The sequence below is a fragment of the Galleria mellonella genome, unplaced genomic scaffold (genome assembly GCF_026898425.1).
Source record: "Galleria mellonella isolate WM207_F2 unplaced genomic scaffold, CSIRO_AGI_GalMel_v1 utg312, whole genome shotgun sequence".
Classification (NCBI taxonomy): Eukaryota; Metazoa; Arthropoda; class Insecta; order Lepidoptera; family Pyralidae; genus Galleria; species Galleria mellonella.
Genome location: NW_026442074.1, coordinates 3,242,387 through 3,260,163, shown reverse-complemented (window position 1 = coordinate 3,260,163; position 17,777 = coordinate 3,242,387). Strand labels below are relative to the sequence as shown.

Genomic DNA, 17,777 nt, shown 5'->3' with positions numbered 1-17,777 from the left:
AAGATTCATAATTTATGATGTTTAAATATTTATGAACAAACACGAATATGCAGATTCGATACGGAACTTATGCTATATATTTTTTACATTGGCTTCCACTTGTACTCATATATCAAACAAAAGAAATACGAATATAAAATAAACGAAAAATATTATTTTAGTTTTAAAATATTGATTAACCGTGGTGGAAAAATTTACTACGTATTTATAATAATACTTATAAACAAGTACTTTGTGTTTTAGGAAATAAATTCTTATCATCATCATCATCATCATCATCATTTCAGCCATTATCCGTCAACTGCTGAACATAGGCCTCTCCCATAGACTGCCATAAGGAACGGTCCTGAGCCACCTGCATCAGCTGACTGCCTGCAATGCATTTGTGGTCGTCACTACATCAAATAGGGGGTTGTCCTACACTGCGTTTAACCGTATGCGGTCGCCACTCAAAAACCTTCCTTTATCATCGGTTGTCGGTTCTTCGAACTAGATGACCAGCATATTGTCACTTCAGCTTGCTTATCTTTCGGGCTATATTGGTTACTTTGGTTCTTTTACAGATATCCTTGTTTCGAATTCTATCACGCAAAAATCTCCGAGCATAACCCTCTCCCTTGTCCGCTAAGTAATTTAAAGCTTTTGCATACGAGCAATCGTGTAAGACGATGTTTCGGTACCATAAGTCAACACTGGCAACACGCACTGGTTAAAAACTTTCGTCATTAAACCTTGACGTATTTTTGATGAAAAGATGTGGCGTAATTTTCCGAACGTTGCCCAGCCGAGTTGGATTCATCGGTTGACCTCTCGGTCGAAGTTGAACTTATCTATTCGGACAACTTAGAGCGTAGTGTTGTCAATCGTAACCGGTGTAGATGTGACATGGACGTTAAATATGATGTCAGTCTTGCCCATGTTCATCTTTAGATTTACCTGTTGCGTTTTGGTTGGTCGCGGAATCTCTGCTAGAGATTCTTAGCACCCCTGCTCATCCTTTACCATGACCGATACTTTTGTCAGGAATAGCAGAGCCGCCGGGGACTGAGGGTCGTTTTCTTCTTTTTTTATCATTGGAGCGGTTTTGCTAGTAGTTGTCACGCTTGACTGGCGCGTTAACGTAATACCATTCTCATAGAGAAAAATGGGAGCAACATGTCACTACCAGAGGGAGACTTTGTACAAAAGTCGATTGCTTGGGTATCTCTGTCCCATTCGTGTTTCAACCGATAAGCAGCTATGTTTGCATGGCTGTGTTTCGGTTTATAGGGTAGGATATGGCGTGAATTTACTGGGTACAGAGGAATAACACCTGAGTACTCAGAAATGACAACGCTTGGGGGGTATCATGGGCGAAACAGTATACTCTGTTATGTCCATGGTACTACTGCTCATGTCTACAGGCAACGGTTACCACTTTCCATCAGGTGGGCCGTCAATTTGTTTGCCATTCTAAGTTGTACAAAAAAAAACTTATATCGTATTGTTTCAGCCATTAACTGTCCACTATTGGGGGTTTTGCTAGTAGTTGCCACAGTTAGTAGACGGGTTGCCATGCTTGACAAGCACGGTTAGCCTTTCCGTGATGTTTTAAGAGGGACGCTGCTGCCCATCCATCGACCATTAAATTCCCTTAGTCACCTCTTACGATACCCACTAGAAAGGTAGGAGTAGCTTACTAAGCCGAGACCACATGACGATATTGCGAGTATAGGCCAACTAAATGGCAATTAGCTGATATATTTGATAAAACCTCTAAGTTCATTAAAATATATATATTTTTTTTTAAGTCAAATCTCTTTAATTTTGTCAGCAAATGTCTCGTCGATCATCAAAATTCTAAGGTACTTCTAAGGTAATTCTAAGGCAATCTCACAAACTTCAAAGTTTAAATTTTACATGTACTAAGTACACGTTACGTTTAGCCTATAAAGGAATATAGAAATGAAAAAATCTCCAAATTCCATTATTTATTACAATAAAATATTTTATTAATAGAATATGTTATACAATATATCTGTAAGGAAATTACATTTACATGAAAAAATAATTTTCCAAATCGGTTTATAACTAACGCAGTTACGAGGAAAACAACCGACTTGAGAACTACCTTCATATTGAAGTTGATTGAAAATTAAACTTTACTAATATTTTTACTATCTTGATTTGCTAAGAAACAAATATTTGAATAATCGGAAAAGTTCCGATTATCTAGGAAGCCTGAGAGTAAGGAAACTCCACGGTGGCAATCGATTGAGGTTCGATGGACAGGAACGCTTCCTGGTTGCCCAGACGAATTCTCACTGCCCTAGTTTGGTCGACTCTGTGAACATTTATAATTATTATTTTTACCAGAAGAAGACTTTATACAAATATTATTTGATTTGGTATCTCTGTCCCACTCCAATTACGGCTGCAAGTAATTACCTGTGTTTAAATAACTGTTACGGTTTGGACGGTGAGATATATCCCTATATTTAAGGGTAGGCTGGATGATCTGCGCACAAGCCAGAATTGTATGGTGCCCACCCCATGATGCAATATGTTTGTTCCGACGTCATGCAAAAACGACTGCACCAAATTCCAGAAGATCTAACTTAAAATCTAATTTACGTTTTTTCTTGAGATTGTAGCGGAAAATATTCACAAATATATTATAATAATATATTATTCGCTCCGCCTATGAATAATGCGGCAACACCCTAAATAAAATTGCATGAAGATAGCGGCCGTCTGTGACCGCAGCGTTTTGGCAGCGCGTCTAACTTCGTTGTGACATCTCATGCGCTTATCACGTATGCACCGAACTTACTCATTTAAAAATCTTATTTGTATATTTTGCTTTATATCGTCTCAAATAATAGAGTTTGTACCTGTAAACATCTTGAATAAATTCATCTTTCATTATGAAACATCATCCATTCTAAGAACATCGCATTTACTCATTTTTCTACCGCAACCTACCCTCAATGAATTTAATTGTGAGCCTTGGATAAATACAGTATTGGTGAGGGCCTAGGAGTCATCAAAAGGGTCTATTTCATTACGTTCGCGACTTATCTTAAAACATGCATGCGAAGTAGCGGAAAAAATCTGGTAATACATAAAAATGTAAGCATACTAACTCATTATACACTACGACAACAATAGTGTTCCTCGGTGTAAGAAAAGCGACGTTATCCAGGGGAGTGGAGTCAGGATAAGTGGCGCTAACATTTATCCTCCTCGAGCCACGCGGTAAGAACTTGGAGAAATGCCCCAGAGCGTAGAACATGGGCTGTTTGACAAACTCTCCCCTCTGTGCGTTCACGATGATAGGAGAATCAATGCAGTTATTTATATACGTTGGACCACCCTGCTCATCCAAAGCTATATTCCAATCAACCCAGCCTACTACATTATAGTTGAGATCCTGAAAGGATAAATTAAACTTTTGAGTATTTCATTTTGTAATAAATGCCATACATCTAGCACCTGACTCAAATTGATAATTTTCAACCCACTTCAAAAAGAAACAGGGTCTTATTTCGGTTGTATTATTTTTTTTGGTTTTTGCCTCATTACTCCGTCAGTTGTAAACCGATTGGAATTTTTTTTTTTTTATCTAAAAGGATGCACGGCGTGCCAGTACTGCTGCTGTGACAATGTGCGCGCGCGCATGTGTTGTTTACGCGCGCGCACCAGCACAGTGGGGCGAGACACGAGTACGTTCGTTAAGCGTCGTGCGCGTACGTGCAAGGCCACAACGTACGTACGTCGTGCTTACAGATTAGTTCCATAGAAATTTTATTAAAAATCGATTCAGTAGTTTACATTTTAAATTATAACAACTGGTTTTGTTGTAATTAAAGTCAAGTTTCTTTTTGTCAATCACTTAACAATGTGTAATTATAATTATCACACAACTAATGTATGGTTAAGTGCAATAATTGCTGGTTCATCCATCATACTTGTGACCGTTCACGAGTATGATGGACGATCCAGTATACAGTACTGCTTCTCTGGTGTCATATTTACTTGTTTATTCTACATTGAACAATACATATAAATTGAACTCGATGCTAATTATGGTCACAAACTGTTAAGTTAATAAACTGTTAATAATATAATAAATAAACAAAAATTCTTGCGGGTTCTTTTCAGTAAAAAACAGAAATACTAATACAGGTTCTTCATAGGATATTTTCGACGGAGGTGGTACGCACTTTACAATATTCCTGTTACTTTCACAAGGATTAGTCATAAATATATCAGCAGCGTCCTTCTTTAAACATCATCAAAGCCTGCATCATCAAACTGCGTTTAACAATTCAAGCGTAACAACTACTAGCAAAATCCCCCAAGGGGGAAACTTATGATAAATTGATAAATGGAAAAAATTAATACCTCTATAATATCCTTAATATACTTCTGTGCTCGATCCCATGACCCTAAAACGACGGCCGGTATCGTTGGACCTACGCCTGGAAACAACAAAATTTTATATTTATAACAAGACTGTAGGGTCACAGAACACTAATTGAATTATCATGAATGTATTTTTTTTTTTATTTATTTAACTCTCTTGTGGCAACCCTTACACATTAGTTTACACATCAAAACAAATTTCCTTCTGGGTGGACTCAGTGGTATGGCCACATTTGAGAAACATCTTAGGTAACACTGTATATTATGTAATGTATGTATGTACGCTATTCACATCTATAGACAATAACGGTTCCTATTTTCCATCAGGTGGGCTGTCAGCTTGTTGCTATTTAAAAAAATATATTTTCTACTGTATTGGGAGAGGAATGGAATTTAGCAGTTCCATCTCTAGCAACATACAGTTTCTTTTTATACAATTTAGAATGTCAAACAAGCTGACGACCCACCTGATGAAAAGTGGTAACCGTTACCTATAGACATGAGCAGTACCATGGACATAACAGAGTATACTGTTATATTAATAATATATTACACTATATTAATCACTTCTATAAAGTATACGATTAACATTTTTTAACATCATTCTAAGTTAGCATTTTGTAATTTCATTGATTTGGCGAGGCTGGTCTAAAGCCAGGCGACTGCACATGTTTTGTGTATTTAAAAATAAATTGAATGTGCTGCCAACATCCCTTCAATAATTCGATTAGATTCGATTTATTGAAGGGATAAATCTTTAAAATTTACATGTCATTACACCAAGAATTCGACTTTCATAAAACATCCAAAAATTAATCCTCCTACTTTTGGCGGTCATATGAAAGTATGTAGTAATAAATTTGACGGTACCATTACTAGCCTCCGTGGCGAGGATGAACTTATCAGGATGATCCTCTGTTGCTTTGGTAAGTATCTCGGGTGGAGACAGTTCGTCGAAGTAAAAATGCACCGCTAAACCATCTATGTACTTGTCAGCTTCTGGGACCTCTTGAATCACCTAAATATAGTGCAATATAAAATCAAAATATTGAAACATTATTAAAGAGATAATACGGTCATATCCAACAGTGGACTGAAATATACAGATCATAATAATCATGCGTTAATTATTTATAACTTAAAATCTATCACGGAACCTAGTATAAACCAAAAAAAAACTGTCGGTACACTTTGTTGACCAAGACTTGCACAACTTTTTACATTTGTTTAGTTACGTTTATGTTTTTAATTTCATACTTACGATATTATACCACAAAATCAGACTAAAGCGCTGATCATCCCCAGCAATTATTTTTATATTGCTAAAAGATGAGTTTCTTATCGTCGGGCCGAAGTTATTGGCTATCCACCGACCCTGAAATTTTGCAAAAAATATGATCTATACTCTATGACAGACTTTCCCAAAGTGGGTGATAACGCTCCCTTGTATGCGCTGCAGGCCTAAAGGGGGGCGGTAAGAGACCTAGAAAAAATGGGGGCGTTTTGTAAAGGCTTGGAGGGTGATTTCACTGCGCGGTAAAATCCGAAACATAAATATATTTAGAACTAAAATAACAAAATTTTTAATTAAATGGACAACGGTCTGGTCACATAGCTTACGCAAGAAAAATCAAACACAATATTGAACGATCCCCCACGAAGTAACGCCATGAAGTGTTGCAGCGAGTCGATGCACGTAAACGGCATGGAAAAATATGAAGAAAATGGACGACAGATGAATCCCTATGTGTATGTTTTAACAAAATATAAGCCACATTTTGTATATACGATATGAATTTTGATGAAAACGGATGTCCCACACACACAAATTTCATATAGATATGTATTCTGTTCTATCAATGATACTTTTTTTATATGTAACTTGGCAAATAGAATAGCAAACAAACTAACGGTCCACCTGATGGAAAGTGGTAACCATCGCCTATAGACATGAGCAGTAACATTGATATAATAGAGTATATTGTGTCCCTCCCGATACCCATTATGTGTTGCCATTTCTGAGGACTAAGGTGTTATGCATTTTCCAAATTGGACATTTTTCTCAAATATAAAGAATCCGTATAGCAGAGATAAGTACTCGTAATATCCGATATCTATATATTGAGTTCTTCTACACATTCATAACCACTATTACGATATCGCCCATACCAATCGTATACCTACATATAAACATTACGAGCAAGTTCTTCTTTTCGATATTATATATTGGATAACCAATATCAAATATGTTTATTTTTGAGCTAATATATGTATAGATATTTTAACTAGAATGTAAAGATATTGATACTTATTACACCCCCCCCCCCCTTACCATATGGATTGTAAAATGACCTACTTAAAAAATCTTCTTACCATTTTAATATGGCTCGTTTAACTCTCTACTTACCATGAGAAGCTCAAAAGTATTGTAATCTTTAGGCTCACCTTTCATTGTGAAAACATTATGAGAATGCCATTGATTTCTATTCACCTATATAATACCTATATGATGTATGTTTAAAAGAAACACTATGTGAATGTACCATCTTCTGTGTAGTCCAACCAAGTCTGTTAGCTTTGCCCAATGACATGATCCCACTGAGCGGCTCGTTCGTGGTTGTTAATGCCCATATTGTTAAATTCTCTCGCGCATAACTTTCCAGGAATCTAAAATTAAAATTAGAAAAACTGAAATGTCTGTAGCATACAGTGGACCAGCGGACCAGCTTATCTCATCCATCTTCTGCGAGTTGTCAATGGCGATGAACAAACTCTCGAATCAGAGCTTGTACATCAAATTGGCTGACACCAAAAATATGTACAAAGTAAAAACAATAAGGTTTGTCTTCGTATTGATATTTTTAGCGCCTATAATTAATATATATTAATATTCATAAAAGTGCATTACATATTTATTTGTTTAACTTGCGACTACTTATATTATGGCTATAGTAAAATCTATTTTTTGATAGTTGTTCTAAGTAACTGTACATAGAATGCACCTTTCTTTTATCGTGACTAAATCTTTAAAAGACCGTCCCAACTACCGGAGGGAGGACAGAAGCAATGTATTGGTAAAACCCACTAAAGCCACACGACATAACTAGAGACGCATAGTTGGATCTCTGGACTCCCAATGTAAACTACCGGAAGACATAACTATAGTGTCCACCGGTTTTTTAAGTGAAAAAATTTTCCAAAATCCGGCCCAACTGCTGAGGGAAAAGCAAAAGGGATGCGTATAATTTTTTCTCACTAAAACCTCACGACATACTTTGAGACGAACCCTGGGATCTGGCCCCAGGGTTTCCATGTATAGACGACCCAGGAAACTATAGTATGCACTTACACCAAATTCAGAATTAATTTTAGTATTTTAATTAATTTTATTAAACTAAATTCACATTTTGTCATTAGCAATCCAATATATAGATATCGGACCCGGTGAACCCGGCGTGGACAATATCAAAACGGGTGATGACCTATTTAATGAACCCCATCGGACCCCAATGGAACCCAATCTTAGATATGGGACCCGGTATAGACGGTAAGTTAATCGAACCTGGTGTGGGCGCGGGTGGTGGACTTTGCAGTAGAAGATGACTCTTTTCGTGTGAAATTCTGGAACAGGCTAAGTTTATTGGACTAATTATAGCCCACTAAACTAACCACCTTCAGGATTATAATAAGATCATTACTCAATCACAAAGCATACTAACTTCAAATGATAATCAGCATAGGTCTGAGAAAATTTATCCCTGAGTTGGCTAGTTCCGGTTATGTTGTGCACGTGCTTCATCCAGGTTGGCGGTGACCAGCACGAAGCTATGATTTGGACTGGAGCGGTCGCCAAAGCTATACTCGCCTTTATTACGGGTATCTGAAAATATATTTTTACTTAATTTGCCATTATTTCATATTTAACGAAATACTATTGAACTAGCGTCCCTCTTAAAACAGGATCAGGTGTTATTCCTCTGTACCCTGTAAGTTTACTGCCATATCCCACCGAAATACAGCCATGCAAACACAACTGATTCACGGTAGAAACACGAATGGGACAAAGATGCCCAAGCAAACGACTTTTGTACAAAGTCTACCTCTGGTAAAATTAGAAGGAGTACATTACCTTATAATTGTAATCTTCGTAGGCTAGTGAGAAATTGCTGAGTGACGCGTCATTTTCAGGATAGTCTTGCAATGTGTACGGACGAATAGAAAAATCGCTGCCACCAATTGGCGTACGTATTATGTTGTATTCTATACCGGTAGCTCCAAAATATGAACTGCAAACAGAACGTGGTACAAGGGAGTTATTACGAATCCAAACTATCGTAATCATCATATCTTTTTTTTATGGATGATAATAGAATGGTAACCCCGCCTGCGTTATAGGTTTACACTAGCGGGGCACTAGTAAGAGATGATAGGTGAGGATAAGAAGGCAGGTCAGTTAGGCCATCATGACGAATTCAACAATAAATTTGTCACTATGGTTTCCAGGGGGAACTGCGTGGAGATCGACCTGATGAGATATATTAATAGCAATGGGGACTAACCTACCATTACTAACAATCCCTCCCCTCCCCCCTCATCATCATATCAGTCATTAACTGTCTACTGCTGAACATGGGTTTACTCCATAAGAGGGGTTTGCCAGTAGTTACGACGCTTGGTAGGCGAGTTGGCATACGCAGTCAGGCTTTTATTGATATTTTAAGAGGAACACCGCTGTCCATACCTTAACCATTAAGTTGCCTTAGTCGCCTCTTACGACATCTACGGAAAAAGAAAAGTTGGCCCATTCTCTGCTGGGACTACAAGACAAATTACTATTATAAATACTCATTACGAATACAAGCACTTAAAAAAAAATATTTTAAGTGCGTGTACTTACTACGAAGGTACTACAAGCCCGTCTGATAGTAAACGGTCCTGTAGCCTATAGACGCCCCCAACATCAAGGGTGTCACGTGCATTTTGCCGATCCTGAATAAACCTTAATACACTCTTTTTGTAGAACCCCATACTGTAGTCTCTAGGAAAAAGCTCGGCAGGGAGCTCATTCCGCAGCCTGAGCATTTCCGAGAGGAAATCCTCTGATTAGTTGATTAGCATTATTCCAATATCATAACTATAAGTTCGACTGTCAACATTTAAATAATTATTTAATATGTATTGAATTAAACAAAATAATTTTAATGGACTTCCACAAAATAATACCTAATTCAGTAGAATAAAAACTCCTCTGCGCGTTTTACAATTTCAGTTAATTGGACCTGCAAATACGATTACAGATAAAACAGTCCTCCTAGACAAGTGGCAAATGGCTACCCCAATTTATTTAATCCGCTACCATTGATTTGTGTGCAACTGCCAGCACTCGAAGATTGACCACCACTATTACTATTAGAAATTCCACAACCTTCCATATTAGCCAACTATCTCGCACTGCCATTTTGTTCACGCACATTTCCCGACACGTGTTTTACGTCTAAACGAGGCATCTTCAGGCATAAATGAACAAGTCGCTACTCGGAGCCTAGTGTTAACGTTCGGCACCCAAATTGTGCTGCGTTGCACCCGTGAAAACCAGGGCGGGTCCCTAGTATAATTAAAAGAGATGAATTATTACTTTATAAGATAATGCTGCAAAGTTTCATTTTTCAGCGCGACCCAGTTTATTCCGACAGTGTCTGTAACTCCTCCACCAAATCCTTGTATGCTTTGATATTGTATGGTGGGGTCCAGGACTAATATCGTATCTGTTCTGTTATCTGTAATTAAAAAGTTATATTAAAACGTTCTAGTTTCATCCTTTACTCTTTAATATTTACTCTATAAAGTGGTAACAAATCAACAGACATCAACAATCAGACGTACCCTCTTATTCATAAAGACATACAATGTGTCACAAACTTATTTTAGCTATTAAACTGTTTTATCTCTTTCTTTTGTGCTATATTCTCAATTTGAATGAAAGTGACAAAACAGTGTAGTGGTTAAAATAGACTTGTAGAAGGTTTTGGTTTTGTTTTTTATGAATAAGAGAAGCTGTCACTACTAATTTTTTAACTTTTTTTTAATGAGATCAAAATGGCTGCTGCCTATCCCTGGACCATTAATTTTCCTCTTATGATACCCACAAGAATGTAATTATTATTATACCTATTTTATACCGAGATCACACAGCAAGATTCTTCGTTATCTATCATTAATTTAAAAAAATACGTAAAATAATTATTTAGGTAGGTACGTACCCGAATTGGAATTCTGCAACGAACCTGTGCTTTTCGAGAATCTAAGTCCACCCTGGAAATTATAATTTTATAATTCATGTCTCTACTAATTTTACCTTCTAATGGTTACAAATTAACCCTCTTATTCATAAAAATGTCTCAAGATGAAACATCCACCAACCAGATTTTGGAGTTACCTTCAGTGATACAACTGTGAAAACTGTATCCATTTTGGTGCAATAGCTTTTGCGAGATTTCGGAATGAACATAAAGTCTCTATCTCTATCCTATTTAAGAGCTGCGCTCTTGTCGGTGGAGCTCTTGCCACTCACTACGATTTTCAGCGAGTCTCTTCCCCTCTTGGTACGACTCAACACCAGTTCCTTCCTTGATCTGCCTGATGTTACTATGTCTCGGTCTCCCTTTTCCCCTCCTTCCTTCTATCTTAGCTTCTATTATAATGTTCATAAGTTCGTCGTGTCGTATCAAGTGTCCCAACATTTTTCCCCTTAAAAAACTTAAACATAAAGTCAGACAGATAAAATTAGAAAAAAATCTTTTTGGCCTCTGTTGGATTTATTGTGACCCCTCATATTATCTTCCATATACAGACATAGTCCAATTACAATTTTGTTACATATTTTTTTATACCACAAAGATGGCAAACAAGCATACAGCTCGTCGGATGGTAAACGGTTACTGTAGCCTGTGTGGACACGTGCAATACTAGGGATTTTTTTTTAATGAATGGTAATGGAAGGGTAACAGTGAGAGATGACAGATGAGAATGAAAAAGCAAGTCAGTTAGCTCATCCTGATGAATACAACTGGAATTCAGCACGATAAAGAAAGATTAATAAAAAGTATATACGTAAAAGCACGTACCTGTGACGATGTGTATGCGAAGTACTGTCCAGTCTGCGGGACCTCTCTTGTGATTTCATCGCAATAGTCCGCAGTGCACACGCACACCACAGAATCGTTCGCCCTCCGCGCTCTACATGCTTTATCTGTACAATCACCAGGTCATTTTAAAGTCGTAATGAACTAATATTATAAATATGATGATTTGTAAAAATATTTCGATGTTTGTTACTCAGTTATACTTAAATGGCGCAACAAATTTCAATGAAGTTTGAATGAATAAATGAAAACTCTTTATTGTTCTCTTTAAAGAATGATACAGATTATAAAGTTTAACAATATGTACACATACAAATTTTTGGTACACGTTTAAATTACACTCGATTCCTAACTTAACTTTTGATACTTTGATTCACGCGGGTAAAAGTTATAGGCGTATTTAAGGGGGGAAAGGGAAGCCTTGATCGCCCAGTTTTGTCTGATTAGGATCTTGGGGTGGCCAAGATGCTAATGAAGAATAAAGACGTGCCTAACTGTACATATATGCTTTTTAAGAGACCACGCCTCCTCGGGAAATTAATTATAAATACGTTACGCGAGATATATCTTATATTCAATATATTAATTAACGTAACCCATTCTTTAAAACTAGTGTTAGTAATAAATAATAAGACTTAAAAAAAAATTTAGTTTCCTAGAAAAAAAAATCTAAAATATACATAAAAAATAAATTAAAAGTCTTGAAATAAAAGAACAAGCTGTATTTATGGCATCACATAAATACATGTTGTTATTATAATATGTGTACATACCTTGTACTGTGTAACTTTGATACACATACAGGTTGTTCTGCTTTTCGAGAACTTTTTTTTAATTTTTTTTTTGACATATTTTTTTCCAAGAATTTTTATGGAGACTCAAAAAAATTCTAGAATATTTTTCTATTAATGGATACTAGTACCAGAGGGCCTCCCATGAAAAAAATCCAAAATTTCGGGACCTAACAAGACAAAAATTTAATATTAAAATTTCATAATACATAGTATTAAAAAATGTTAAAATTTCGTTTCTTTGGACTATTATAGTAGGATTTACGACGAACTTAACGTAATACTCCATTTACTGGACTGATTTTAGTATGAGTTGAGTTGAAAATTGAGTTGCAAATTTCGAAATTTTATTTAATGGAATTTTTAAGGAGTTTTAAGGAACGAGTTACGTTAATTAACCCACTGTATTATAAGCAGTTAAAGAGCAATTTAACATTTATCTTATTATCGCAGAATCTATATAGTCGAAATTGATAATTATTGAAAAACGTTTTACACAGAGTTCCCTATATAAAGTGGCAAAGTAAAAATTTTCTTCAAAGTTGTCTATACATGGATATTTCAGCTTCATCCATACCATAAAGCAGTTGTACCATAAATCAGCTCTCTTCGGACAGCTGTTTCAGTTTGAAGTGTGGAATATAGCATTAATATTACAAGGCATTCCTTCTGTATTGTCCATAGTGCTATTTATGTCTATAAGCAACGGTTACCAGTTACCGTCAGCAGCCGCAGCTTATTTACCATCATAAATATCGTAAAAAAGAAATAGTTTGACAGCACAGTCACATACATACATACATTTTAGTTATTTATTTACAATTTGTGTATGTTTGTTTTATTTAGATTATTTTTACCTGTACCTTCCGTGCACTAGATTACCCGCCAATTAATTATTTCCTCTCTAACTGTACTGCAGCTGGAAGAGATCTCTTTTAGAGATAAGACCTCCCTTGCTAACAAGTTGTTAAACTAAACACTGTATCTTTTGTTCAAGTGTAATAAAGAATATATAAAGGATATATATATACATACATACATTTACAATACAAGCGAAAGAGGTTTTTTTGAATCGAAGCATTTGGCGTTCCATTGCTTCTGCCTACCCTAATGGGAGACAGGCGTGACAGATATATATGTGTGTATGTATATTTACAATACAATATACCCTATACGGTCGACCTCTACACGGTTTTCCTGGAAACCATCGTGATTAATTGTTGTTGGTCTTCGTCACAATGGGCTAACTGACCTGCTTTCATCCTCGCCGTCATGTCTCACTGATGCCCCGCCAGCGAATACCGATAATGTAAATAAAAATACCATTGCATTGTCATCCATTAAAAACAACTTAAATAAGTATTTCGTGAGTTCTACTTTTGGCCAATTATTTAGCGATAAGGCCGCCTTTTCTAATTTTACGTTCTGTTTTAATATACTATATTACATCCTTTTCGTGCTTAATAAAGAATAGTTTTTTTTTATTTTTACAAATCTATTACCTATTAGGTGGTTTAATTACTTTTTGTTACAAAGAAGTTTTTATTACTTGAAAAACAGGTTTTTTTTATACAACTTAGTATGTCAAACAAGCTGACGGCCCACCTGATGGAAAGTGGTAACCGTTGCCTATAGACATGAGCAGTACCATGGACATGACAGAGTATTCTGTTTCGTCCATGATATCCTCCATGCGTTGCCATTCCTGAGGATTCAGATGGTATTCCTCTGTAATCTGTAAATTAATGCTATAACTATATATATATATATATATATATATATATATATATATATATATATATATATATATATATATATATATATATATATATATATATATATATATATATATATATATATATATATAATTTGAATTCGGGTGTTATTCCTCTGTACCCTGTAAATTCACTGCTATATTCCACCCTTCAAACCGAAACACAGCCATGCAAACACAACTGCTTCGCGGTAAAAACACGAATGGGACAGAGGTAATTGACTTTTGTACAAAGTCTCCCTCTGGGTAAGTAAAACGGTTACACATTTTTATTGTTATCTGTGTATTGTAATATTAATTGGTTGCCTTATATTTATGTAGTCCATGTAGACGATGATGATGCCAGAGAGAGACTGTACAAAAGTCATTTGCTTGTGCATCTCTGTCCCATTCGTGTTTCTACCGTGAAGCAGTTGTGTTTGCATGACTGTGTTTCGGTTTGAAGGGTGGGATATAGTAGTGAATTTACAGGGTACAGAGGAATAACATCCGAATTCAAAAAGTTTAAAATTTTGAAATTGGAGGCAACCTAATAAGTGAATGGCAGTGAATACGGAGATGTAACACATGAGTCCTAAGGAATGGCAACGCATGGGGGTATCATGGGCGAAACAGTATACTCTGTTATGTTCATGGTACTGCTCATGTCTATAGGCGACGGGTAAAAAAAAATGGGAAACTGAGGACTTGTAACGCAGGACTTTTCAAAACCTATTGCACCAATCTCTCACAAAAACGGTCTTAAATATTTGAGTGCATCTTAAGCTGTTAGTTCTTACTACCTTTTGTGGAGTGTAATTTTTTTTTATACAACTTAGAATGGCAAACAAGCTGACGGCCTACCTGATGGAAAGTGTAAACCGTCGCCTATTATAACCATTTATTCATTCATACATTTAAATAGATAATGTAATTGTCTGTAAAAAAACATTACGTGTCGAGTCTTTGCCACGAAACAGCTGTGCTTGCATGCTATTACTTATATAATTGTGTTTCAGATTGAAGGATGGAATATGGAAATAAAATTACGCGAAATTGAGACATAATACGGAGATAAGTCTGCCAAATGTAAATAGAATATCACTGTGCAAGAAAGTTTTAATAAATAATTAAATAATAGTAGTATAGTAGCTTAGTGTAGCACGTAATTTTAAGAATGGCAACGCATAATCCATTGGAGTCACAGCGTATTCTCTGAGGACGCCCGTATGTGGGCGTGGGACAAAAAACTATAGCAGCCCTCATCGAATTCACCTTCAGGCGTAGACCTCTCTCTATCTCCCTCCCAATCTCTCCATTTCTGTCTATCTTTCTTTCATTTATTGGCAAAACCGGACATCGTATGCTTGCTTTTCAGAGCAAAATTCTACATACGTATATGCGAAAGCAAAATCTATACACGATTCCGTGTTCTAAATTCAAATTTTTCTACTTTTTGTGTCTACTAAACATCTCATTGATTATCTATGTGATTTATTTATTTTATAATAGCTGTATCCCGCGTGAATTAGTACATGAAGTTTCCTTTGTGCTAAGTTAGGACATAACCTATCAGTGTACCAAATTTTACTCCAATCCGTTCAGTAATTTTTAAGTAAAAGAGTAACAAACATCCGTCCACCTAATTTCCATTTATTAACAGCCTGTACCGAAGTCTTTAGCCGTACGCCAAAATATTATGTCAGAAATTTCGTAAGTATCATATGAGTATATACAGGATAGGTACTTAAACATACGAAAAAAATAATAAGACAAAAATTTGCAAGTTCCACATACCCATTCCATTATCTCCACTGTTATGGTGTCATCACAGTCTAAAAATACTCTTAATTTATCTGTGCCTTACATTTCGAACTGACGTCGTCAGTTGAATTTAATACTCCATTATTAAGTTAATTTATTTATTAAATGCTAACTTTTTACCCGCTACTTTCTTCGCGCATATGTCAGAAATAAAAAAAAAACAAAAATCATTTCCGGATTGCGTATCAAAATAAAACACACCAGTTTTTAAGTTAAACCTCCAGGAACACATCATTGAAAACCGATTTATTGAAATCGGTTTGAACTGTGCAGTTGGTGCAGTAATTTTTACGTGATGCCGGAACAGACAAACAGATAGATTCACAAAATTAAAAACTATTAATTTAACTTTTAGTGCTTATTACAATCTCCTACTTTTTTTTTAATATCTTCCATGTACTTTTTTATTGGTAAGAAAAAATAGAAGTCCATTACCAAATTAAAAGTTTACCAACTCACGAATTTAGATTTTAAATAATAAATAATTAATGAACTGTACACCTTCAAAAAATATGTCTACAAACATTTAAAAGTCCGGCAACGCACAAGCGACTCCTCTCACGTTGCAAGTGTACACGGGCGACGGTAGCCACTGTCCATCAGGTGGACTGTCCGCTCGTTTGCCTCCTTAACAATAAAAAAAAAACAAAAAACCGACTAGAACTTACCATTATTGTGAAACGCATCACCATTTACAAAGAAATATATGTAATTATTTAGCAATAAAATTAGATATATACTTTTGTGAGCACCCATAGTTCGTGAATTTCCATTTATTACTGTAACACATGTGAAGCATTGCCAGCTGTTTATATACATAAATGTTACTTTGTTTAATTTGCGATTTAATTAATTGTCTGTCATTCGTTAGTATTACTTGGTTTAAGGTAAAAGAGCCGTATGCAAAGATTTACATGGTAACACGAGTATGGCTTTTGTAATTCTTATAAGATTGCAATACACTAGCGATCCAACCCGACTTTGCACGGGTAGATAAAGTTTTCAAAAATAATATTATAGCCTATATATTTTTTTGATAATAAAGCTTTCTAAGTTGAAGAAAATTTATTTATTTATTTAACACTTTATTGCACCAAAAACAAAAATGTACAATAACAAATGAATGATTCAATAGAAATTCAGTAACGTAAATACACATTGAAATATATACATAAAGGTACAAAAGGCGGTCTTAACGCTAGAACAATCTCTTTCAAACAACCTTTAATTTAATTAAAATAATTTAAAATCTTTTATTTAACTGACTTGCTTTCATCCCCACGTATCATTCCTCACTGGTGCCTTGCTAGCGTATACCGATAACGAAGGTGGGATTACCATTCCATTATCACCGGTAAAAGAAAACCATCCATACATTCACACATACTTTCGTTTTTATAATAGTAGTGAGATTATGGCTTTATCTATTATTTTCCGTGTATATGGAAAATTGTCGCCACGTGGTCCCGACATAGAAAGAGCCACCCTTTCCTTTCCCGTGACTGTAAAAGGCGACTAAGGGAACCGAATTCTTAAAGCATCACCAAAGCCTAACTGTAGTTGCCAATCCGTCTGCCAAGTGTAATAACTACTGGCAAAACCACCTTTACGGGGAAGGCCAATGTCCAGCAGTGGACAGTTAATGGCTGGTAAGATGATGCTATGGGGAATTATATGGGCATCTAATCTATGCCTTCAGAAAGCTGAGTACCACTAAACTGATGTACCAATCCATAGACTAAACCGGTGATTTTAAAAATATTTTATTATCAAACCGCAAGGGTGCTGTTCTTAATCTATGATTTCAAAACAATTTTAAAAGAAGGAGGTTCTGAGTTCGATTGTATTTTTTTTTATGTT

The 17,777-nt window shown here is 35.7% G+C and overlaps 1 protein-coding gene across 2 annotated transcripts; it reads right to left on the bottom strand.

Annotated features, from left to right (window-relative positions):
• Positions 1-1,991: 1,991 nt before the first annotated feature.
• LOC113517696 (lysosomal acid glucosylceramidase-like) lies at positions 1,992-16,689 on the bottom strand. Of its 2 annotated transcripts, none has more exons than XM_052895938.1 (12): positions 16,586-16,689; positions 11,532-11,656; positions 10,668-10,719; positions 10,043-10,184; positions 8,537-8,693; positions 8,127-8,287; positions 6,951-7,074; positions 5,669-5,782; positions 5,278-5,425; positions 4,387-4,463; positions 3,126-3,412; positions 1,992-2,323 (listed from the first exon to the last, which is right to left on the bottom strand). In XM_052895938.1, exons 1-12 carry the CDS (start codon positions 16,671-16,673, stop codon positions 2,212-2,214), a joined length of 1,587 nt encoding a protein of 528 aa, XP_052751898.1. In that variant the 5' UTR covers positions 16,674-16,689; the 3' UTR covers positions 1,992-2,211. The 2 variants fall into 2 exon arrangements, with proteins under 2 accessions (XP_052751898.1, XP_052751899.1); XM_052895939.1 differs by lacking the exon at positions 16,586-16,689 and adding an exon at positions 13,593-13,637.
• Positions 16,690-17,777: the final 1,088 nt, after the last annotated feature.